Below are 24,956 nucleotides of genomic sequence, written 5' to 3'. Positions count from 1 at the left end.
AATGACCTCTAAGGAGATGATCTGTCAAAGGGGGTGTTTTAGTGCCAAATCTAACAACACAGACACTGTTAATAGATACTTACCTAAAATCACTTATTCTCTCTAGCTGTCTATCTTGGTCTTGTAAACACACACACACACACAATCCCCTTCAGGGAATGGGGGTGTGGTGGAGGATGCTCCCTCGCTGCCTCTCCTTCAGCTCCACTACTCCCGTAATGAGACCATTTGTTCCCCCTACAACCAGCAGACAACTCTATGGTGACACCTGCCTTTGATCACAGGGCAAAGCCTGTTTTGGAAGTTATGGCCACATCTGTCTCTCCACTCTGTCCGATTTCCATTCTCTGCATGTAAATATTTTATGACATGAATTGTTCTATTAAAATATATATATAATAAATCGTGTCATTGTGTCTTTTTATTGGGGCTCTGGCATGTAGAAAGATTGTAAGCTGCATATGATTTTGCAAAGACATTACGTTTGACATTAATTAGGCTATTTGTTACTGTGATAACATTCGTTGGTATATTCTCTCTGCCACACTGGGCGATAATCACGATGAATGAATTAGTCTCCTGGTAAACTTGATTTATCAAAGCACTGTGAACTTTCTAATGAAAAGGGACACGTTCAGCAGATAGTTTTCTTTCTCAGAGAGCAGCAACTTGTGTCACGTTGTGAGATCACACTTGGTTTCTTATTTGGTACAGGATGTAGCTTACATGAAAGTGTTAGCTGCCTGTGAGTGCCGTGATGTGCAGTGTTATGAACAGCATAGAAAGAAACAATATGGCTGCAGAGTTATTATTATCATTACCCTGTGGCATCAAATACAGCTATCACTGCACTTCTGGCAAGGCTGACCTAGGTTATAATTTTGAATTTTCACATATATTTTCGTAATATTTTAGTTAGATTTTGTATTTGCAAATGAAGCAGTTGTTTGTCTAAATTATCTGATGGGGCCGGCTAAGATTTGGTTGGCTCTTGCCTGGGATGATGCTTGACGTGTTGATGTTGGAGCATGTTTACCTCAGTGCCTTTAGTAGAATAAAACTGGCATGTTTAGTAATGAAAACCCCATAAGAAATTAAAGAACCTGTTGTGTAACATTCACAAAAACAGACCAGTGCAGTCCGTCACATTCATTTTGGAATCAGGTCATAGTAATTTAGAAGTCCCATGGCACCTGGAAAGTAGGCTACATGCCTTTAACAACTAGGTTATAGCATAAAGCCTGTCTGTCTGGTCGAAGTTTTCCTTTCCTTAGCCTAAATTCCCCCTTTTCCCTTTCTTTCCTTCTGCCATACCCCCTCCCATCTCTTTTCCTCTCCATCCTTGCGTCATTGTTTTGAATGGAGCATCCTCCCGGCTTGCATTACCTTCTGTCGGAGAAGAGGGGGGAGCGGTGGGGGTTTGTGGAGGCGTGTACTGCGCCGACCAATTGCAGCCCACCTTGGCCGCCGGACCGCACATGTTTACAGGCAGCATTCCGCCGGTAGAGGCTCTGCTCGGTAGGAGCCACGCACGGACTGGAGATCACAGTAGCCGGAGCTGGAGTCACCTAACGGCCGTGTTTTCAACCGTTTTCAACATCTGCGGATGAATGGCAGTGTATAAGGGCGAGCGAGGTGAGATAATTCGACGTATTTGCTTCCACTCTCCGATGTCCAAGTCGTTTTTACACGTATAAGCCGCCATTTTGTCAAATCGTGTACAAATGTCATTTCGGTTCCTGAAAGTGGCGTTAGTCCGTGTTTTCCCGCCGCCCCCTCAGCTCGCAGGGAGCAGTGGGGAAAACAAACAGGTCGAACGGAGGAAGGTTGGTAGCCGGTTGGATGTGGAGGTTGTTTAGCGGCGAATGAATCGTTTTCATGTTGTGGGCTTTTGTCGGGTGCTAATTCAAAGTCCTCCTTCAGTTTTCGGTGCTTTTGAATGCGGTGCATTTAGGACGCTGTTTGGAGTTCTCGCCTTCCGAGTATGTTGCCGCTTTCTAACATTTTATCAGGGCTGTTGGAGCGCGTAGTCTACCCGCTGCGGTTTTGTGTTTTTCTCGACGTTGTTTACCGGTTATAATTCGACGTTTAATGATTTAAATTCACCGGTTCGCTGGCTCTGAATTCAGTGAGACACTTTAAGACATGCATACGAGGCGTTTAGTGAAGCGGTCGATCCTCGGCAGCCGCGTTTATGCGCCGAGTCCGACGGGGGACGGTGCCCCGGTGACAGGAGTGGTCCAGGCTGTCAAGCAGGAAAACAGAGACGTCTCGGCCGCAGGAGCCCGGCGCAGCGTCTACACTGTGCTCATGCAAGACGGGAGCCTCAAGGAGTTCTCCGAGGAGGAGATAGCCGCGGGGTTCAACCACATTGCAGCCAAAGGACCGCTCAAGTCCAGCTTGAAGGTGTGTGTGAGTGTGTGTGAGTGTGTGTGTGTGTGTGTGCGCAAAGCGCCCCGGCCGGCAGGCAGCGCTTCACTGTTTTTGTTGTGCGGTGTTTTGCAGCGTTTAACCGCTTCCTGCACGTAGCGGACGGTGTCACCGCCACTGCTGCTGCTGCTGCTACTGATGGCAAATTTAACTAGCTGAGACAATACTAGTATTATGGAGAATAGCCATAATGCAGTTTCGGTTGCATATTGCATCAAATAACGGACTGTCATGACATTTGGCGACATATCAGATATATGGGACAAAGGGCTTGATGGGGCCTGCGCAATGTTTATGTGGGCTAGTGGGTGGGTAAGCCGAGGCAAACAAACACGCTCTGACTGCAGCGTTTTGGACTGTTAAAGAGCCGGTCCGAGGGTTTTGCACATAGTCTTATTATTTATATATTACATTTATTACAGATCCTTTTGTGCATCCCGCCTTTAATTGCACATTTCCACTCAAAGAATATTATAAATTGGATATTTTCATAGATAGATGATGCAGATTGACACCCAGTTGAATATTATATGGCATTATGTGAACTAATTCTGCACAACAAGGCTATTATTGGTTGACAGAGGTTAAAAATAGATTGGGTAGGCTTCCTGTGGCATTAGGGGCAGAACAGGAAGTTTCGATGATGTCCAAATTTGTAGTTGTGATATGGGCCTAATTAGCTGTGACCTAATTGCCTTCATATCCAACTTGTATGCTTTGGTGTCACACAGCCTCAGATAAAGTGTGTGGGAGGAAGAGAAGCCAACCCAGCTCATGGATGAAAACACTGTTTCTGGCATAGGAGAAGTGTGTGTGTTTGTGCGTGTGTGTGTGTGTTTTCTGTCCTTTTTATAGTGAGGGAGTGACGGAATAACAAGTTGTTTAAGGCCTGATTTTGATTTATTTTGACTGGTATGGTTTTGTGCCTCCTTGCATTCATGTATGTGTTGTGTTTTGATGTGTTATTGATGAGGTAACTTTGAGGCCATAATCACAAGTCTCATTTCCGTAACCAAAACGGATATGTTCAGCCACTGTTTGTTACAACACATGCTGGACTGCTCACATTTCCTTTATGTAAATATGAGCTACAGGGAGGGTGTACATTTACAGATACAGCTGCAACACTCTGAAATGCTTGTAAATCTCAAATGAAGTTGTAAACTATTCTTTAAAACTTTACACAGACATGTCAAACCTTAACAAAGAGGAATGCAGCAGCTCTGCATGGAGAATCTCCAGAGCTTTGAGCAATGGGAAATGCAATGTGAACTTGGTTTCTCTTGTTTTGCATTTGCACATTTGTTTATGCAGTGCTGCACTCACAAAAGCTGTTGCACAATACCGCTACAGTCACCGGTGCAGGCTGGAGTAGTGCAGCTGGGGCTGAGAGCGTAGTTCTGTCAGCACAATGGTCAAGTCTCTTTCAGCACTCAGTTCCCACTGAGGTCGAAAACAAGCCATAAAATGAGGAGGGGTCTGCTATGTGTGTGTGTGTGTGTGTGTGTGTGTGTGTGTGTGTGTGTGTGTGTGTGTGCGTGGATTCACATGTGCCTCTGTGTTGCTTTTTGTGTCTATGGGTGTGTAATAAAGCATGAATGTGCTTTCTTCCACATGTGTATTTGTATGTTTAATGAGTTAGAGTTGACTACTTTAAATTTTGGAGTGGGGGTTGTTTGTGAGGGCGAGCCGCCCCGTTCGAGCAGCAGCTGTACGACCAACAAAACAGGCACCCCCAGGTTGCCAATGGGTGGCATGCTCCAAAGAATCTGGATGCTTGGCACATTGCCCAGATTGGCAAACGAATGCCCCCTGTTCTACCACTTGTTGACTCGTTGGTTTGGGCAAGTGTGTGTTGTGTGAGCAATGTTACACATATCTCTCGCTGCTAATAAAGATGCGTTGCTTGTTTTTGTTTTGCTGGCGCTTTTGTTGTCCTTGCTGTTGATGTTGTGTTGATCATATGCCGACGTGGGAGTCAATGAAGCAAGCTTGTTGACAGCAAGTGAGTGAGTCTTTGTTCTGAAGCGCTGATCCCAGGCAGGCCGGCGTCGGTTGTCCTTATTGGTTGGCTGAGCAGCATCACCATGAAGCACAGTGGTCACAGGGTCAAGTCTGGATGCTGCCCCCCCCACCCCCGTGATAATGTATGAGTAATCTTTTAGGGTAAAGGAGTTGTGTTTTTGTACGTGTTATGTGTGCTATGCACACACAAACACAGGTTTAACACACACACTTTTCTCAGTCTTGTTTAATAGTATTTAAATGTCTCTAATTGGCAAAAATACAAAAATTTTGTCACACATTGTAGTTCTGCATGCAGAATAACTTCCTCTATTCCTCTAAAACAGATTAGGTCAGGGCTGAATGATTTTAGGAAAATATCTAATTGCAATTTTTCTAACCAGTAATTGCAATTTAAATTGTGATTACTTTCTATAAAGTAACCACCAGGCCTGTATATCATTTGAGCAAGTTGTCTGTACCAAGCATAATCACAAATATATCTTATTTTAACATTAAAACAATCAAATGGAATAATACAGCTGCTTGTTGTTGAGGTCCTACCAGGATTCTTTTATTGAAAAAAAGAAAAGAAAAGAAACAACATACTTGTACGTAAATTAGATTATAGAAATATCTATACCAATTTAGCTCATATTTAGAAAGATATTACAATTGTAGAATACTTGATATTGCTCCTTAATATTCAAATGTAATGACGTCAATGTTTTCATGTAGTTTGGGCAACTCATGGAGTCGACATTAATTAGTTATTAGCTACAGCTGAGTATATTTTCTGGCAACAGTAAGTTTACATTAAAATTGTAGCTCTTGCGATTTGATAATTGCACTCTTTCAAATTGCGATTTAAACATGCACATGATCGTTCAGCCTTCGACTAAGTCATATGTCATGTTAGAAAATCTAATGTTAGTCTGTGTCAGTGCAGAGTGAGACCATTGATTAATCATTAACATTCCTAATCCGCATCATATTCCCTAGATGTGCTAATACGAACAGTTCCTAGCAACAAAGAACAATATGAGCTAAAAGTCTGTTGGGATTTTATGACATTCACTCCATGGGATTCAATTTATGGTTTGTGTCAGCTTGCTTTATTGTGACCTTTGACCCATAAAGGTTCAAGAATCTTTACGCTTGACAAACTGCCCAAAGCAAGTAGGTTATGAGTTTCTCTGTGAGTGGGAGAGAGTAAGAGGATGATAGATAAAGAGAGGGGGGATATGAGGGACACTCGGGGTATTTGCTCGGTGCACACACGCACACATGTACACCAGCTTTGACACATGCAACTCAAATTTCACAACCGATTTGGCATGCTTCACAATTTCCTGGCTCCGTGAAATGCCATCATTCATAAGCCTGGCGAAAGGAAGGAATTGCCGTTTGTTTTATCCGAGGAGTACGCTCGTCCTACACACAACACCTAATCTTCCCCGAGCCGGTGTAATCCATCTTGTTGTTTTACTCAAGTCTGTGTTTGCACACTGCCGACTGTTCGTGCGACCTGCCTCTATCATGGGCGATACAGGATACTAATTTCTCATGTTTTTTTACCTCATTAATCTAAGTAAATTATTCTCTTGGTTCTTGTGTGTGAGTGATTGACTAGGGTGCCATTGCCTTTTCCACAGTCGAGCCTAATCGTGTTACAGTGCTTTGAGATAATGATCTAGATCACACACACACACATGGACACACACACACGCTGGCCTGCGTGTCACACTCCTCAACGCTCCGTTGGCATGGGCAGCCGTGCGTGTCCCTCTGGCTGTGTTTTGGCGTTTTCTCAGTGTGTTTCTAAGAGCCCGATGGCTTTAGTTACCTACAGAGATGTGTGTGTGTGTGTGTGTGTGTGTGTGTGTGTGCGTAGGTACATGCAGGTATTCATGTGCAGAAGGATGCCATTTGTTGCTGTTGTGTAAGAGAAGAGATGATGTTGAGCTCACTTTGCTACAGGTAGGCGTTTTCAGAGCATTGATGGGAGACTGTGTGTCAGTGAGTAGTTTATGTTGGTGTGTGTGTGTGGCAGGGGAAAATGTTGTCTTGTGTAAAGCCATCTTGCTTTATGGATTATGTTTGTGTGTGTGTTGTTGCATGTGTCTTTCAGGACAGCAGAGCTGTCTGTGTGTATGTGTTTTGTGGATGGACCACACATTCTGGTTCCTTCACGACAACGTCTTTCTCATCAGTATTCAAGCTCAAACATGACACAAATAACCTCTAGAAGCACAATTGGTGTGTAGTTGCAGTGGAACCAGCTAAATCTATTTACTAATAGCCTATGATGCAATCTGCTACAACAACATCTCACCTGCAGTGCTTCCCCGTGACTTTGTAGGGACATCAGGTTGGGCTCAAATGACAGAGATCACCATCTGAATAAGAATTTCATCCACTAGTTATCTAACTAACTATCTTGTGGTAGGGAACAGCTAAGCTTTTTGGCAACAAGGTGCTCTGAATTATATTAGGTCAACATGAAATTTTGTATTTCAAGTTCTGAAATTTATGATCCTCTAAAATTGAGGGAGGAGTCAGGTTTTTATTTTCAGATTAACAATTTATGAAAACATGCAGCGTTATGGTATTATAATTTCTACTTTAAAGATGGCCTGTGGAGTTTCTGTTTACATTTAGAGTTTCTCTCCAAAATTCAGTGTGTGTATCCTTGAGGTCTAGCAAATGTGTTGAATGCCTGTACTTCTGCTTGCAAAGGTGATTTTTTTTTTGTATTCAAACTTACATCATGTTTACTAGCTTGCAGTCTTCTTCTTCCTCGCCTTTGTTGGCACATCTCTTTGTGCGTTACCGCCAGAAACTGTCTATCAGTGGAATAATGTGAAACCAGTAGCATCGTACCATGCTCATGCACGATACAAACAAAACCGAGGACCCACTCGTAAAAAACATTGCTCCATAGCGTTACCGGTAGTCAAAAACTCCACAGGGCACCTTTTAAGTAATTCACAGATGATTCTTCCTATAAGGTCACGTGTCCTTAGAAACACTTGTGGCACATGAGTGGTAATATGAATGATTTTATTTCATTTTTAAGTTTTTGAACTTACACATTTTGAACAAATGGCTTAAGAGCCACCATCAAGAAAGGCCACAGATGCATAGTTTTGTGTAAAGTTTCATTTATTTTTGTTCGTGAGAAGGCAGTTTTTTGTAGAATGGTCAACAGTATTTTGCGGTTTTCGGTTTGATAACCTCATATCTCCACAATGTCTGCAGGAACTAAGAAAATCAGCCTTGTTTTATAACTGACCACTGTGCATTTTTGAGTTTATCCAATCTGTTTTGGAAAAGATTTTTTAAGCTCAAGAGGCTGGAAAATTTCCTTCAGCCATATTGGACCATGTACTCCTTCATTTGAAATGTAAACATGAAAATCTACAAAATTTGGGTCACAAGCTTTCGGCCAGATCCAATGCCCAGATCCCAACTGCTGCTGTGCTGAAAAACTATATCCGTTTTGTGATTGTTTCCATGAACTCAAGTCATATTTCTGTGATATTTTAGTATGTAATTTAAATGGGCATTATTTCTTGGTGTTAGTAGTAAATATATGACATGTTCAACACCCTGTGCCTTTACCAAAGGAGGCTATTTCTGTAATTTGCATAACTTTGCATCAACATTTCTCTTGGCTCTTTGCTATATCAGCATTGTTACTAACTTGCATACATAGTTTTCAACCCAAGCATTGACTTATTCTTCTTTGTGTCCCTCCCCAGCAAAGCTCCAGTAACGGAGCTCCAGAGAGCCAGAAGGTGGAAGGCGGCTCCCTCAGCCCAGAGGTGGTGGAGGAGCAGCGGCTGGCGGACGGCAAGCGCATTGGCCGGGACCCTGACACCCGATCAGTGTCCCTGCTAGAGCAGAAACGCAAAGTGGTCTCCTCCAGCATCGATGTCCCCCATGCCAGGTAGGGCAGCGTGCGTGCGTGCGTGCGTGCGTGTGTGTGCATGTATACACATATGCCAGCGAGTGTCTGATTCGTGTCCTAGAGGGAATTTGGCTTGAGTTCATACATGCAAAGTTCATTGAAGGTTTATGACATAGATATGTCATTTCATATAGGACATAGACCACTGAATGCAATGTCTACTTTTATTTCATTACATATATATTTTTTATCATATCATACATTTTACACTGCACATCAATGGTGTCTGTAAATTGGAATGAATGTATTGTTAATCCCATGTCAAATTTTAGTTAGTCTATGATTTTTTCCCAGTCCTATATATTGAAGGGTTGTGTGTAAAATGTCATTTTTGGAAGAATCACGTGTTGTTGCCTTAACTTGCTGAAGCAATTATGGTTATGGTTATTTGAATGGCATGTCTCTGGTGGTTTCCCAAATTGTAAAAGTGGTGCAACACGGACTCAAGGCCATGAGAGTCAACTAACATAGTAAATTGCATCAGTTATACTATTGCATGTCTTTTCTGCTCGGTAGCAAAGACAGTATGGACGTAGACATACTGTAGCCTTTTAGCCAAGATAGACATAAGAAGAAATATGCTTGAAATGTGTGTGGGAGAACAGTTATCGCTTTCATGTTTTATTGACAGTGGGGTACGTAATCCATCAGATCCTGTAGTATGTAACACAGAGCCCTATACAAATGAAAGCAGTTATGATGCATGAGCTGTTACGCTCACGCATTCAGGGATTCTCTTTACAACAGACACACACACACACACACACAAATATTATTTTAAGGTGGTCAGCATAATCCACCACAGAAGCTGGTCCACAATAGGGCAATTAAACATTAATAGGCAGCCCTGCATGGCAGTGAAGAGCCATATAATAAAGAAACAATACTCTCACTATTAAATGTGAAACACTAATACCTTGTAAAGCACCGCGCTGTTATCGAACATCACTCCCAATTACTTGTCCTCATGCTGCTGGAGGAGTCCAATCAATGGCAACTTGCTGAAAAGTACAGTAAAAGTCGCCCATTTGAGCAGCTTTATCACTGCATCCTGAGCTCGGCTTTAAATCTAATAGTTATTTGCTGATGAATCATTGATTTGCTTCTCTCTTGTTGCCCATTAAGAGGAAAAATCTCTTTTTAAATGGAATACATCCCATGGATTAGACAGAAGTTTTACACCTGTCCCACTATAATTACCTCCTTGCATAGGGATTGCCATAATAATGAATTCATATGGTTATTGTGGAATGGCTTATTGATCATCTCACCGCCCTTGCACAAGATCAGCTTGTTGCCTCAGCTCAGGGACGATCACTTTATAAACCAAGTTCCTGTTTATCCTCCTAATGAGGCCTTTGGACAACAAGAAAGTCATGGGGAATGTCTTATATATTATTTACCCTCAACATACAATAATTCTGATATAATGGTTAAGAGAAACCATGACCTTTTACAAAGCTTCACATATTTCCAGTTATTAGTGTGAGCACACACACAACATTTCAGAAAAACACTCATGTTGTCTCCCCAGTTGTGTTTTTTATTTAGCTTGTCCAAGCATCTTTGAAGCATCAGTAGTGTGAGAATTGTCAGCCAAACCCCCCACATAAGTAGAAACAACTGGAGACAAAGGTTAGCTTTGCTTTTGGATGTTTATCTTGTATCTACATCAAGTATCAGTAGTGCTGGGTTTTGGGCAGCCATGATGACAAAATATCTCTTTGGAAACATGTGATGGTGTGGCATACCAGCTGAGAAGCTATCAGTGTATTTAGACTTTTTGTTGTGTGTTTCAATAGTGTGCTCTGCTGACACAAGCTGAGCTTTATCTTTCTATTTCTGTATCGCTTCTGCTAATTTAGTCGTCTCCTGGTATGTGAAGGCCGTGTGTAGGGAATAATCAAAGACATCCTGGATGGTGTTTGTATATTTGTGTGTACTCAACGCACAACTTCTGCAAATGTTACAAAGCTATCCTATCTGTATTTTGACCCATATGGCATCTACCTGTTTAAAGTTTATAAGTGTGCCCCATAATCTAGTTTCAGTAACTGAAATAAAAAATGGGATGTCCTTAGTTTTCTGTAGAAGTTGCACTTAACTCTCTTATTACATGTTTCATGCTTTGAAATATCCTCACAGTTAAAGTTCAGCCAGTTCACCCCTTCTTAATGTTATACTCTGTCTTTTTATGTGTTAATGAAAAGTCCAATTTCTAGCCGACAGCACAGACTTGACATCTAATTATTTTGTGTATAGCACTTCAAAGCCTGGAACTCAAAATCCCAAAGATCTATTGTGCTTGTCAAGTGCTTAATCAAACCAACTGCAAAACCAGACTTAAAAAAAGTGACTTTGAGCCCTATTTGTAAAGTGCTCTCACACAATCAAGAAAATGGAGAGTTCATTCTTGCCACATCTTAGGAGCAGGTATGAGCCCGAGCTGCTTCCTCAGATATCCCTATAGTGACCTCTTCAGTGCACAGCACCATTATTGCCTTAAGATTAAGATCCATGGCTCTCATCCTCTGCACACCTGCGACCGATTTTCAGTCCTGCTCTGGCGCTGTGGAAGTAATGGTGTCGCCACCGACCACAAAGTAACGTTTATCTGTAATGGAGACAAGGGGGAGGAAGGAGGCTTGGAGGGATGGGGGGAAAGGGGGTGAAGGAAATACATGTGTGTGGAGAGGAGGACAAGAGGGTAAAGGAGATGGAGAGAGGACGTGTGAGTGTGTAGCTGTGAGGATAACGGCGAGAAGAGAGAGAGAATGCCTGAGGATTTTTTTTCCAGAACTAACTCTCCAGAGAAGTCTGACCTTGAGGTTGTTAATTGCACTCTCAAAAGTTCCCTCTCTGCTGGTGATTTACCAAGAAAATGTCTGGCTGTTTGATGGCTCTCCAGGTCCCTTGTAACCCAGATAGAATAGGTTTCCTACCTCACTGGGAGTCACTGAAGTACGCCGATGCCTCGTCTGCAATCATTGGGAAAATAGAGGAAAAATGACATTGTGCCATATAGATGTAAGACCTCGGGGGGTTTCGTGTAGCTACATTTTACGGTTCTGTCAGCTGGTCCAGCTCTCATTACTTTATTGAGTAGCCTCCTTCATCGTATTTGTTTACAGCACATTTACTTTGCCCGCATTTTGTCAGATCTTGCTCCAAAAATCAATAGGTGTCATTCCATGATTGACCTATTTTCTGCATTGCCCCAACTCCCAAACGCCCAAAGAAATTGTTTCCTTTATGAAATGTTTTTTTAAATGTGCTGTGTTTCAAAATGCAGAGGCAGGAATTGCTCGCTGTGGCAGATTTCTGATTTGTTTATGCCATATTTATCATCTGATTCTCTCTTTACTGAATGTGAAAACATTGTCAGACTGTGTTCTTAGCCAGCTGCTGGGCCTTCTCCTTCCTCTAAGGGCTTATGCTTTCTCTATGCAGGAAACAGTCAATTGTAACAAGAGCTGGCGGGGGCAGACCAGTGGAAACGAATGGCTTGGCTTTTGACAAATAGCATTCTGGAGACTAATTGCTAGCAGGGGAAGTGAAGTATCACCTTAGTTGAAGGGGAAATCAAGGGAGTGCTCTGCTTATTATTGCAAAACCCAAAAACAACAGGTCTGAGGGTTCAAATCTTCTCCTCTTCAGACCGCCAACAGTCAGCCCTTTCTTTCTAGCATGAACCGTGGTTACTCACGTTTCTGAAAATAACTGGACTCCTTCCTGGCCCTCTATGATGTTGTAATTTCTTCTTTTTTTCATACCCAGGTCCAACACAATGACCACATTTAATTTGATTTATGGTAACTTCCACGTAGCTGTAAATTAAAACAAGAACGCTGGTGGGGGTGGGTGGGACTGACTTCAAAACCTGTTTCAATGCCAAAACAAAGCTGTTTGTTATTGTTGAGCATTTTTATTGTTGATCAGTGTGTTTGCAGATCACCCAGTTCACTGTACTGAGCCAACCATGTGTTCCACACTCTGAGCCTGGTGCATCAGCCAACTCAGACATGGAACAGGGCCAAACACTCCCCATCCTGTGCAAAAAGAAGCCCAAGGAGACTGTCAAATTACTTTTGATAAAATGGCATGGCTTTATAATCCGCTTGTTTTCCCTCTGCTTGTGGATTTGTTTGCTTTTATGGTCATTTCTTACCATTCTGGGACACTGTTACCAATATTACTCTTTTTGCACAATGTGTTTTTGTGTTTGTGGCGAAGGAGGGCATTTGAGTTTCGAAATGAGAGAAAGGAGGGGAGGGTGGGGCGTGTGCATGGGAGCTGTGTGGGTTCTCCAGAGAGTGAGTGACAGAGAGAGAGTGAGAGAGATGCTCAGCTTTTGCCAAAGAAAACAGTTTTCCTGGTTTGGATGCCAGTGGAGTTCAGAAACCATGCGATTACCATCTGAAAAGACAGCTCTCATGATCTCGCTCTTTCTCTCTCTTTCTCTCTCTCTCTCTCTTGCTTTCTCTCTCTCATTCACTGCCTCGCTCTCCCACACTCAATGTACTATTATCTGATTGAACACTGAGGTTTTTCCTGCAACAACTTACTTGACCAAACCAAGTGTGTTGAGTCTAATACTCTGTGAAACTGTATCAGATTGGCCAAACTACACACTGCTAAAAATATCAGAAATGTGCTGGTTTTTATATAAAAAGGACATTGCTCAACATGTGTAATAGTGGGTTCTTGTTTTTGAGGCCACAATAATGCTTCCAGAAATTCCAAACGTTATGGGATTTGTCGTAATGACAACTTTAGCAGGCAGTGTTTTGTGAAGGAATTGATTTTGCTGCATTCTTATGAGAAAAATGGCAAACAAATGGCTTTAAAACATATGGAGACACCACATTTGGTTGCACTGTGTGTGCAGGCTGCGTAGTAAAACGTTTCTTAATTTTTACAGCGTTAATAGGTTGTTCTAATATATTGTTGTGTGTGGCATAGTGTGCAAAACCTGAATAGTGAACAGAAATACCGATTTTCTTTTTATACAAAGCAACAATTATACAAAGCACTTTGCTACGTGGTAAAGTCAACAGTTGAAGTGAAAACTACGACTAACAAGATCAATAAAGACAGGTCTTAGAGTAGCTTTTAAATAAATGCAATGAGCTCATCATAACAGGTTGTTTCATTGTCCAGGAGCCCTGATGGGAAAAGCCTGATGTTGTTTTTAATCTCAGCTTTAGAGCAGCCAGTACCCAGGTTGTATGAGGTTAAAAGGTCTGTGATCATATCTTGGTACCACGTGCGTTCTTATTGTACAAAGTCTTAAAATCAATTCGGAGAGTATCAAATAACCAGTGCAAACATGCTAAAATAAGAGTGATATGATCTCATTTTAGTCAGGGTTACACATTAACTATCACATGCACCGTTGTAACATCATATCAGATCCATTCTCTAACCTCCTATATAAAACTATAATAAAAGTCAATATAATAGGACACAATGAGATCTTCTCTGTGGTGGAAAAGAATAAATGCACAGGAGAAAACCAGATGAGACAAAAGCACCTTGTGTGGCATAGATTGTGATTTTGTAGCATGAAGGATTTTCTTGTGGGAGTATCTTATTAAACAGTAGCCTATATTAATTACTAAAATATCGTATCAGTGCGTATTGGCTCGCCTTGTCTCTACTTGGCTTTGGTTTGTTTAACAGGATTCACTGGAGTTTGCTTTGTTCAAGGCTTGAAAACCACCTCAATTGATTGTACTGAGTCTCTAATCTCAGATACAATTGTTGTGTATTCATGGACCCACCCCTCCCTGCTGTTAACTCAGCTCTAGATTTATTGCACATAGACTAATCAAAGGCAAAGCCCTCACCCTTTCTCAATATCCGTGGCACACTGGTAAGAGCTGCATAGAGTTGGTCTGCGGTGGCTCATTCGACAGGTTCTGGCTCCCGAGAAAACGACCACCTGTGATGCCGCAGGAGTGGAATTGTGAGTTTAAATTTATATGCAAATTACCTCTTTAATTAAGCGTTCTGAATATCAGTGAGTGTGAGTGGGGGAATGGTTAACCATGGATTAGTAGACAGTCGGCCTAAATTCACTGCGATCTTTTGCCAAAGCACTGGACCGTGGCAAGCATGTAGGCATGTGTGTTGTTGTTGTGATCTCAATCCAGAATTTACATTCACTTTAACAACAAAAGACTTCAGAGCTATTTGAAAGTTCATTGGCGTACATCTGGCATGCTAATTACAACATCAGTTATTCCATTTTTTACGTTGAAGGTTCACTGCATGCAGTTTAAATAAAATCCACAATGTCTACAGTTTATCTAAATAACGTATTTGACACTCTAAAAGTCGCATGCTGATTACTTTGACGCTAGTAGTGGAATTGACTCATCATGTGTTACATTCATTTTGAAGCCATCAGCAAAAAATCTATTTGCAGTTATTGATGTTGTAAATAAACATAACGCTGCTTCTTAGGAGTTTGCACTCTTTATTGCTGTCAAGGGAGCCTGACAAAATGTGTCGGCCTGACAGCACCGATGGCATGAATCAACAGATGAATCAATCTAAAGCCTCACAGAAAATGTCACTAATATGCTAATTTGTCCTACATTGCTGTTGTTGTGTCTGTAAGGTAGTTTTGTGTTCAATCATTCCCTGCCTGCTATCTATAATGCATAGTGCAGAGCCTCAAAGCCAATGTTTATGTGACAGTGGGCTCTGTGGGCCCTCTACTGCTTCGGACTAATCCATAGTCCCCAGCTTTAATGGACTGATGGCACAGAGTGCTACAGGGAAGAAAAAAAACCTAATTGATTGTATTGACGGACGTGCATTATGGTCATCTACGGTATATATGAGGTGGTACTAATTGACGACAGTGTCAAGTGTCACACCTCATGTCCAAACAGAAGCACTAATGATGAGGTGAAATTAGTCTTTCTTCCACTGAACATCCGTTCTCTTGGATATAAAGTGCAACTTTTACCTGTACTGGGCAGTTTAATCAGCAGGTGCTGTGTTAAAGTCGGCTCCTAAAATGATTAGGAAATGTTTAAAGATAATTTGAGAATTAAATTTACAAGGTTCCACGTATTATAACAACCATGTGCGTTGAATGGGGTTGCACAACACCTGAAAAACGCCTGTGCTCGTGTGGCACTAACAGAATTACCAACATATACTGTTTAGTTTTTGAACTGACAATATTTAATATAGCCAATATAGCTAAAATTAGCTAAAACTTTAGCATAACTCAAATGATCTTAATTCACTAGTTATAGGCACAGACAAGAAAGTTATTATATCATATAAATTATATAGTTACTATATTATATAACATCTTTGACTGAAAACATTAGAACAAGAACATGAACATATTAGTTAGTGATTTTTATTATGTGGTGACAGAACTGCATGTAAATTGTTGTTTGAAACTTTTATTTTATTTGATCACTTGTGTTTTATGATTTTTGTAATGTGTAATATGTTTTCAATTGTCAATTAGCTTGTTTTCCCATGAAGCTGTGGCAAATTAGCCATTCATGTTTATTCAAGTAAGTATTCAACATGGTTTTAAAATGTATTTGAATATATAATGATATATGAATATCATATAAGATATAAATATGAAATAAATGTTCTAACAATAAAGACGAAAAACCCAAAACTGCACATGAAAAGTACAGATCTTGAGTACAGAATTCAACGCATTGGGATTACAAGTTGAATAATTGTGTACCTCCTGCCACAATTTCGTATTAATATTGCTGTTGTGACCCAGGCAAAGTTTGGTTTGGGGCAAAGACATTGTGACACAACGGGGAGGCTACATGCTTCTCAAGTGTAACCTATTAAAAAACAAACCCAGCCCTGCAGAAGTACCTCCTCCCCACATTATTTCTAATTATGGCCATCAATTTTGAAGCTCCATTGACCTGCCTGTTTTGAATTATTGATATCTGTCAGGCTGACAGGCTTTATTAATTAAAATGGAGATGTACTAATTAAGAGCACGGCATGAGGGTGTCATAATTGTAGCCCCGTTTTAATTTGAGTGTCGCTCATCAATTTTATCACGGTTTAGCAGAGTGGGCGCGGTGTGACAGAGGGGTGGGTGAAAGTAGGGTGGAGGTGCCCTCATGTGACATACGTGTGTGCATGTGTGTGATTGTGTTGGTATATGTGCGCTAGCCATCATTTGATACCACTCCAACTTGCCACTTTTCAGATTGTCAGCACCGCCTGCTTTAAAGACCAGATGTTATAATGACTTCTTTTCTTTGTTCGTGACAGTTTGCATGAGAACATGCAATTATTCTTTGTCATAATCCGAGGAGATAAGTGCAAATTAAATTCAAAGACTGGCCCATCCAACAACAGAACATATCAGTTCCTCCCATGAGCTGCTTGCCACATTTTTGTAATGTGGGGCCCCTTAAATGTACTTTTATTTTATTTTATTATTATACTTTTTCCAAAGAAATTATCTATAAAATCAGTTTTGTGTGCTTCAGTAACTTGTTTTAGTCTCATGCAGATGCACATTTTAAAAGGGAACAATGTGATTCCTCCCGAAGGGTCCCCCAGATGAGAGTCTGTCTTCTGGACTTGGAATGAAACGTGGAAAAATGCTGTGAAGTACTGTGACTGCCAAACAGTTTAGTATGGCTTGTTTAGTACGGTTCAGTGCATCTGTTTATCAGAGTACTTGTGTGTGTGTGTGTGTGTGTGTGTGTGTGTGTGTGTTCATTTATCCTAACTTGTATGTATTTGCACACATGTCTCATATGGATTTGGGGATTTCATATGATTAATATCTCAGCCCTGCCATATTAATCACCAGTGGCATTTCTCTGTGTCTCACATACTGAGAGCCTGGCCCCCCTCTGAGTCATATCAGGTCAGAACACAGGTGGCTCCGCTTTCCCAACAAATGTTGCTTTGTGCAGCCACTCAGACAAATCTCACATCTTCCCATGTGTCCTCCAAGTCCCTCAAGCAATGTTTTGACCACCTTTGATGCTGTCAATAGTGTCTGTGTTAGTATAAAGACAACCGAGTCATTGAAAACACCAATTACCTGCCACTTAGCAGTTTGGAAGGACAAGATGTAATGGCATCCTGCTGGAGTATTGACCTTGAATGGTCTATTAAAGCATATTTCTGTACATTTTACAGTCAAGAAGACATGAAGTGGTAAAACAGATTTGTAGACTAAACCGTGCCATCACATGATCCTAACTCGTGTAATGAATCAAAACCATGATGCTTGCACGAGTGTTAAATCCCAGATGTGGTATGAATCCACCTTCTGGACCAACAGATGTATAAAAGGCATTAACACCGCGGGAGAGGCTATAATGTGTTTAGTGCGGTGGCATGTAATTTCACCTCCAAGAGAGCAAAAAGATCACACAAGCAGCAATCATACAAACTTAAAGTGGTGTTCAGACGACCTTTCAGCACAGATTTGCTTGATTTACTGTTAATTTTTGGTATCATTTTTAATGATAGGAACAACATCTAAGCTATTTGACATGCAACATCTCAACAGTTGGCATCCTCTGAATATCGCTCAACACTGTTGAATCCACTGCACAGTTAAATAAGCCAGACATTTCAAGTCAAAACTATTCCACAGATGTCTTCCTCAACAAAAAGACCTTATGTTGTGAGGAGGGAGCGATAAAGTTAATTGAAAGTTAGCCATTCGTTAGTCTGACATCTAACAGCCATCTGCTGGGGCCGATCCACATAAATTGTTCCTGAATAGGACAACAGTAGAATATCCTTTTACTTCATAATCCAATAAGGGGGCTCTATGGTCTTTGGTGTCTCCAATAAGATCTAAAGCTGCATCTAGGCAGCAGACCAGAACTGTAAATAAGGGACAAGGCACTTCCAAAAGAACATTTAAAAGGTAATCCATTATCTGTTGGGTTTCCAGCTCACGTACTTGGCCACATATACATACAGTACAGCCTAACAAAGAGGAAAAGAGATGGCAGCTATCCCCCATCTTATCTTTCCTTAAGTATGTGTGCTGTGAATGGGAGGCTAATGGGTTGACTTCACTTGAATTGAAGCATGTAGCTTAATATTTGGAAAAGTGTAATTTGATACATAACTCCTCTAATCCTTAGACAATCTTTTCATCCCTGATGTATTCGTCCAGTTGCCTACATGCTATTCTCAACTGTTTACTTCCTGTCATTATTGCTGCTGCTTTGGCTTTTGTCACTTTCCCTCCGAAATCATCCTGACATTTAAAAGCCTTGAAATGCATGAACCACCTTTTGTGGTGCTAAAATTGTCAAACTTTATATGGGGGACCCCAGCTGCTTCATAAACGTACCCAATCATAATCGGCCCTTGCCACAACCCACAACCCCTTTCAAATAAGATAAAGCTTTGATTGTTGTATCTACTCTCCGCAGGGGTCCTGTGTAATATTCTCTCTCTCTCTTTCTCTCTTTTACACACACTCATTTTCTCTTTTTCTCTGTCTCTCTACCATCCTTGGTTCTTGAGAGACATTTGTCATTAGCTTCACCTGCAAGCTGGCTAGCAGTGGCATGGCTACTACATACACACATGCACACACACTCCCGACCCCCCGAAGGTAAAGGTTAGTTTTTCACTGTTCTGCTTATCTTCAGGTTGTCCCTTGTTGCTGTACGTAACAGCTTGTAAGGGGGTGAACAGTCAGCAGTGGCACTTTTAGCTTTGGGGGTCTATAAAGTGTGTGTGTGTGTGTGTGTGTGTGTGTGTGTGTGTGTGTGTGAGGGGGGGGGGGGGGTACACACTCGGGGTGGTGTTGGAATTCAGAAGACAGCTGGTACAGTTGCCCCCTCAACCCCCATTTGGAGAGGTTGTTCAAAACCATCTCCTGTTTTCCTCAACACAACACACACCACCCCCACCATCATAGAGCTCTTAATATCAACAAGGCAGCAGTTTGCCCGAACTGCACATTTGTCACATCCCTCCCTCCCTCCTTTCCCCCTCTCTCCGGTACCTCCCTGTAAACAATGGGAGCCAGTGGCTTTAGTCACATGAGCTACCAGCATCTGCAGAGGAGGTTGTCGTTGTTTTGATTTGGGTTCCACATGTCGAACTCGACTCCCATGTGAGCGGGACTGTGTGTGCGCAATAATTCGAGGGGTTCAGGTCGGGTGGGACTACAATGTTCTGCCAAACTCGAGGGCTGCCTGCAGAACTTTGTGTGTATTTGTGTGTGTGTGTGTGTGTATCGCTTTGGCAGCATTACCTCACTATGAGCTGAAAATGGATGTGTTTACCAGGGGCTTCTCTCTCTCCCTCGCTCCCTCTCTCTCTCTTAAAGATCCCTCTCTTATTTTTTCTCTCTTGCAGGCGTTTGAGGCTCACAGCCTTGATGGAGGGAAACATAACACCCCCATTAGACAGACACACATAAAAGCATTTTCTGGAGTTTAGGTCTGCAAACATTAATGCACATGCATACACATACACACCAACCATGTTGCACAGCCATACTCCTCCATATAGCATGCATAATTCATGATCTCCCATTGACATCTATGTAAACATTCCTTCAGCCGTTCCGCACTGGGTCTTTGTAAGAAGGGCCGGTTAAGTTGAGTAAAATACTCCTTTACTTGACTCCAAGCACTCACACTTTCATCCAATAACAACTTATCTCAAGGAAGTCATTGTTTTATATCTTCTGCTGACTTGTGCCATGTTGCATGCTTGTTAAAGCCTCAATTTTCACTGATCAGAATACAGTTTTACAGTTTAATGTACAGCTCATGTAAAAATGATATAAAGATTTAATTTGGAAAGCTGTGTGACTCTTTGTCGTCTGTGCTCCAGTGCTGTGTAAAAGTCAGATTTGATGGCCAGTGTTATGTATTATATTGGATTAGAGTCTGTGCCTTGCTGTGGTAAGAGATAACGTGTCGCTGATCTTCATTAAAACAAAACGCTAACTAAAAACCTCCTCTTCCTCCCTCTGTCTTTCTTTCCTCCCCCTTTGTCTCTGTTTTTCCCACTTACAGTACACTTTTCCCTCTCACTGTGCATTTCTTTTTCTTTCTCTTTTATTCTTTTCCATTTCTCTCTCATCGCCTCCTTTGCCCAGATGGCTGAATGAGCTCTCTTATGTTGTTTTTCATCTTCGTTCTAACTTCCTGTCCTTTTTCTCCCTTTTTTCTCTTTCTGTCTCTCCCTCTTGCTTTCACCTCCCCTGACTCGCTGTATCTTGCCTTCTCCATCTCTGCTTTCCCGCTCATTTCCCCCTTCGTTCCCCCATGATCTGCGTCTCTCCCAGCCTCCCACACTCTAGCCCTCCCTCTCTTCCTTTGTCTCCTCTCTCCGCTGCCTGCTTTGTGTGTATGTGGCTGTGTTTTTCCTCTGACTGACAGAGAGAGATGTTGGCCCACTGCTGAGCTGTGTGCTGGCGCTGTAGAATAGGCTACGTGGTTAACTTAAACTTAGCATATATAATCAGTAGCGACAACCACAACGAGGCGAGTACAAGTTGTTTGTCTGAGTTTTCTCTGACAAACAACTGTGTCGAATTTTAGCACCAAAGTATTCTCAAAATTTAAAATCTGCCTTTCATTACTGTCTAATTGCTTCCAGTTGTCTGTTTTCACAAGGGACATTTAGATATTTAGAAAATAGATTTAATTAATAACCTACACAGAAATTAACATGCAGTTTACTGAACATGCATACAGATTCTATACCCACAAAACACACCCACACATGCACATTTCCAATTATGTATGCAAATATGCCAATCATTTGCAGTTAACCCCCACAGGAAGGGTTAATGATTAATGATGAATGCACAATCGCACAGTTACAAGTGATTATGATATCACAGAGGCATCCTCGTCTCAGTTATGCTTCATGTTTTGTTTTTGTTTACATTTTGAATGCCGGCAGTTGTAAGCGAAGGTGGGAAGTATTGACCCTAATGCTCAGTGACAATCGGTGCGTTAGCTGGCTGAAACTGTCTGTCAACTCGTTGCCTCGCCTGCGGCTGCTCTCAGCATTAACAGCGAAGATGTGCGCTGCATACTGTCACATGCACAGGTGGTGCAACTCTGGAGTCCAGACGTATTTATGTTATGTTTTATATGTGCAGTTTCTTGTTATGTAGTTATTTGTGTTAATACGTATAATTAGAGATTCAAAAATCCATTTGTAGGTTGAAATTACAGTGCAGGCAATGCTTTGAAGAATTCTGTTGTCCTACACAATAAAGAATAACCAATAATGCGACTGTAAGGTGAAGCATTTGTATTTTTTGTGGGTGCCCATTGATTCTTAGGACACCTGCTGTTTCTGTCAGCATCCTCATGCCTCATGTCTGTTCTTTTGTGCTATAATGTGCTTCCAAAGTCAAGTGTATACACTGTGGTATTGTGTGCATGTAGTCAATGTTTTCTTCTTTCTTTAGCGCCCCCAACACAGAGATTTTTAATCTTTTAGACAAGGCAGGTAATTTCCACTGCAGATGCTTTTCAAAATCAGTTTAAGTTATGGTCACAGTTACGAGTTTTTGTGAATTTCTAGACTCGGTTTTAGCTGTGTCATCTTATTGGCCCATGTTAGTTGATAAAAAATCAAGTACGAAAGAAAGAAAGAAAAAACGGTCAAGAGCAGCCATTTCACTAATAAAGTTAAAATAAGCAAGCCATATTTTCAAAATAATGTTGGGGGTAGGGGACAAATCCAGTTTCTGATGTGTTGTATGTATACATGGATTACAGTAACCAGGTTACTGCAGTGCATGTAAACACGTTCTCCAGTTACCCGTGTCACCCTGGTTTCTCTGAGTAACCTGGTCACTTAAGTGCATGTAAACCTACTGTAAGTTGCCTTTGCCTGTTACCCTGCACTCACAGCATCTAACCACATGAACAACAGTGAGGGCTTTATGCCTCTTTGTTCCAAAGTGTCACATTTGATGGAGTACCTCTTGTCAGGCTTCATACAAACAGCCTTAACTATCTGATTGGTAGGGCTTTCTTCATAGAAGGCAATATGTTGTTAGAGTCCTAAAACGATGCCATTTTCATAAACAAAAGCTTACACAGTTGAAGACAGTGCTGTTCATACGAGAATTGATGGTAACCTAAAACCATATTTCATATATTTTTTATTGATTTAAGTGTTTGCATGCTTTTTGTGATGAAAGTCATCATCGCATATCTATCTGTCCCTATCCATGACGCTAAATTTCACTAAGTTCAAGTTCAAATTCATATAAATGTACAGAAATTGCCTTGTGAGCATCTGTCTTGTATGGATGCATCAGTATAGACCTATATGGGATAATGGAGCGGTGGAGTCTTTGTGTGGACTTGTTGACATAGTTGAGAGGGAAGAAGGCAGGGGTGGACTCTCTCTCTCTGCTGCTCTGTGCTTTCATTTTTTTGTCACTGCTGTCTCTTCACGCTCAGTGTCACATCCTCATACCACACAGCAGTAAATTAATCAGAGATAATGCTCGCCTGATGGAGACCTTCCCCCAAAACACACCCTTCCCCTCTCTTTCTCTCCCTCTCTCACTCCCCACTTCTGCCTTTCTGTCATTTTTTCCCCTACAACACAATTTCCATCGCCAAAGAAAGACTCAACGTAAAGGTCATCCAAACACGCTTGTGACTTATTGATTATCTGACCACTAATGAGTGATTCTCTCTGTCCCTTTGCCAACAACTATTAAGGTGCAGATGAGCGAGGCACTTACTCGCTGCTTCTCCAGTGTGTACAGATGTTCTAACCTTTACAAACTGTAGTTGTACAGTAGGTGTGAAGAAGGGTCGGAAAACCACATCTCAGTTAAATTTTCCTGGGCAAGTCAAGGTGAACAGTCGCAAAAATAGTGAATAAAGTGGGGAGGAAGAGGGAGAGAGCAAGAGTGAGAAGGTTAGAGAGGGGAGAGGAAAGGGGGAGGGGTGTAAGTAAAAGGCCTTTAGGTAAATGTTGAAGTGGCGGGCAGATCCTTTGTCCTGCCTTGAGGCAGTTTGAGGCGATTGGACCAGCTGATAGGCTTTTTATAATGCCCTCCATCAGCTCAATCTCCGGGGCTTTTATGAGCACCTTCAACAAACACACACACACTCACATGCACACTGACACACACAGCTACCCCCCCCCACCCCTCTCTAAGAAGTGTAATTGGGAAAGAGGCCCCATCCTCCGGTGTGTGTATCGCTCTCCTGGGAGCTGAGGAGCTGGAGGTGTGTGTGTGTGTCTGCTTCTGCTGTGTTTATAATCAAACTCAGTGGTGATAAAAGGGTGCTTGTGTGTGTTTATGTCTGTGTGGTTTATGGCACTTATTGGCAGGTTGTGTGTGTGTGTGTGTGTGTGTGTGTGTGTGTGTGTGTGTGTGTGTGTGTGTGTCCAGAGGGCAGGTGGAGAGAAGGGAACACTCGGGCTAACTCGAGGTCCTCTTACGACCCCCATTATCACCACTGCACTTGCCAATAAAACAGTAATGAAGACACAATCACACACACGCTGATGAGGTGAAAGGTAGCTGGAGGAGCAGGTTCCCCCGATCCTTGAAGGAAGACGGGGGGGAAAGTGGGAAGTGTGAGAGGAGACAGAGGAGACCTTTGATTGGAGTTGATCGCTCCAACTCAGGCCTACGTGGCATTTAGTTAGAAGGTCATTTTCCACTATTAATCTGTTCTTAGCTTAGATTATTTGATGAAACAAATGACCAGCAAACAAGTAGATTCATTATAACTGCTTACATGTCCACTAACTGTAATAATGTGTTATAATAACTGTCACTGAGACAATTAATAAGCACCATTTTTGTGTATGAATGATGCTCAGAAATTATCCTGAAAAGGCGCTTTATTATTACTTTAAAATTATTGTGGTAGTGATATTGTGATTATATAGTTTAAAGTCTTCAGTGATTGTGTGTTGTGCTGCCAGAAAACTCAATACAGTGCCTGAACGCAACCTGTGTAGACACTGATGAAGGATTGAAGCTGCTTCTAACGTGCTGCTTTCACTGCGCAGCCTGTGTAGACATTGTGTTATACAGTAGATAATCCAAATGTATTCTCCTTAAGTGGTTGCAAGAGACACTTTTGTAATGAATGAAACATGTTGTTTGTGGCTCAAAGATTTAAAGATTTAGTTTGTGCATAAATGTTATGCTAATGTCCATGGACACCATTTGATATTTTGGGTCCCCAGTTAACAGCAATTACACAATATATCTATTCTAAATATAAATTGCTAATGTCCGATGACTATTTAATTGATGTTAAATATCACACACAACATTTAAAACCATTTTGTTTCAAGGTTCAATAATTTCCCAGAGTCAGAACTGTGATGTAGGCTCGGGTTTGTCTGCCAAAACACAAATATATCACACTATACCACGTTAGGAAAAATGGGCATAACAGAGTCAGAGAGAAAGACATCCTCTGATGTTTGCTTTCCCAGCTACACACTCTCAGGCTCTTCGTGTACTCCCTTTCTGACACTTCATTACTCTAGCCACTTCTTTCTGTTTACTCCAACGCTG

General features: G+C 41.6%; 1 protein-coding gene across 1 annotated transcript in view; it reads left to right on the top strand.

Annotated features, from left to right (window-relative positions):
- The first annotated feature begins 2,145 nt into the window (after positions 1 to 2,145).
- Positions 2,146 to 24,956, top strand: part of znf704 (zinc finger protein 704) — a 43,476-nt gene continuing 20,665 nt past the window's right edge. Inside the window, exons 1-2 of the mRNA XM_070922286.1 lie at positions 2,146 to 2,406; positions 8,199 to 8,386. Coding sequence (XP_070778387.1) covers positions 2,146 to 2,406; positions 8,199 to 8,386 — 449 coding nt within the window. The remainder of the gene's footprint in view (positions 2,407 to 8,198; positions 8,387 to 24,956) is intronic.

This window comes from Enoplosus armatus, chromosome 16 (assembly GCF_043641665.1).
Source record: "Enoplosus armatus isolate fEnoArm2 chromosome 16, fEnoArm2.hap1, whole genome shotgun sequence".
Lineage (NCBI taxonomy): Eukaryota > Metazoa > Chordata > Actinopteri > Centrarchiformes > Enoplosidae > Enoplosus > Enoplosus armatus.
This window is presented reverse-complemented; position numbering and strand designations above follow the sequence as displayed.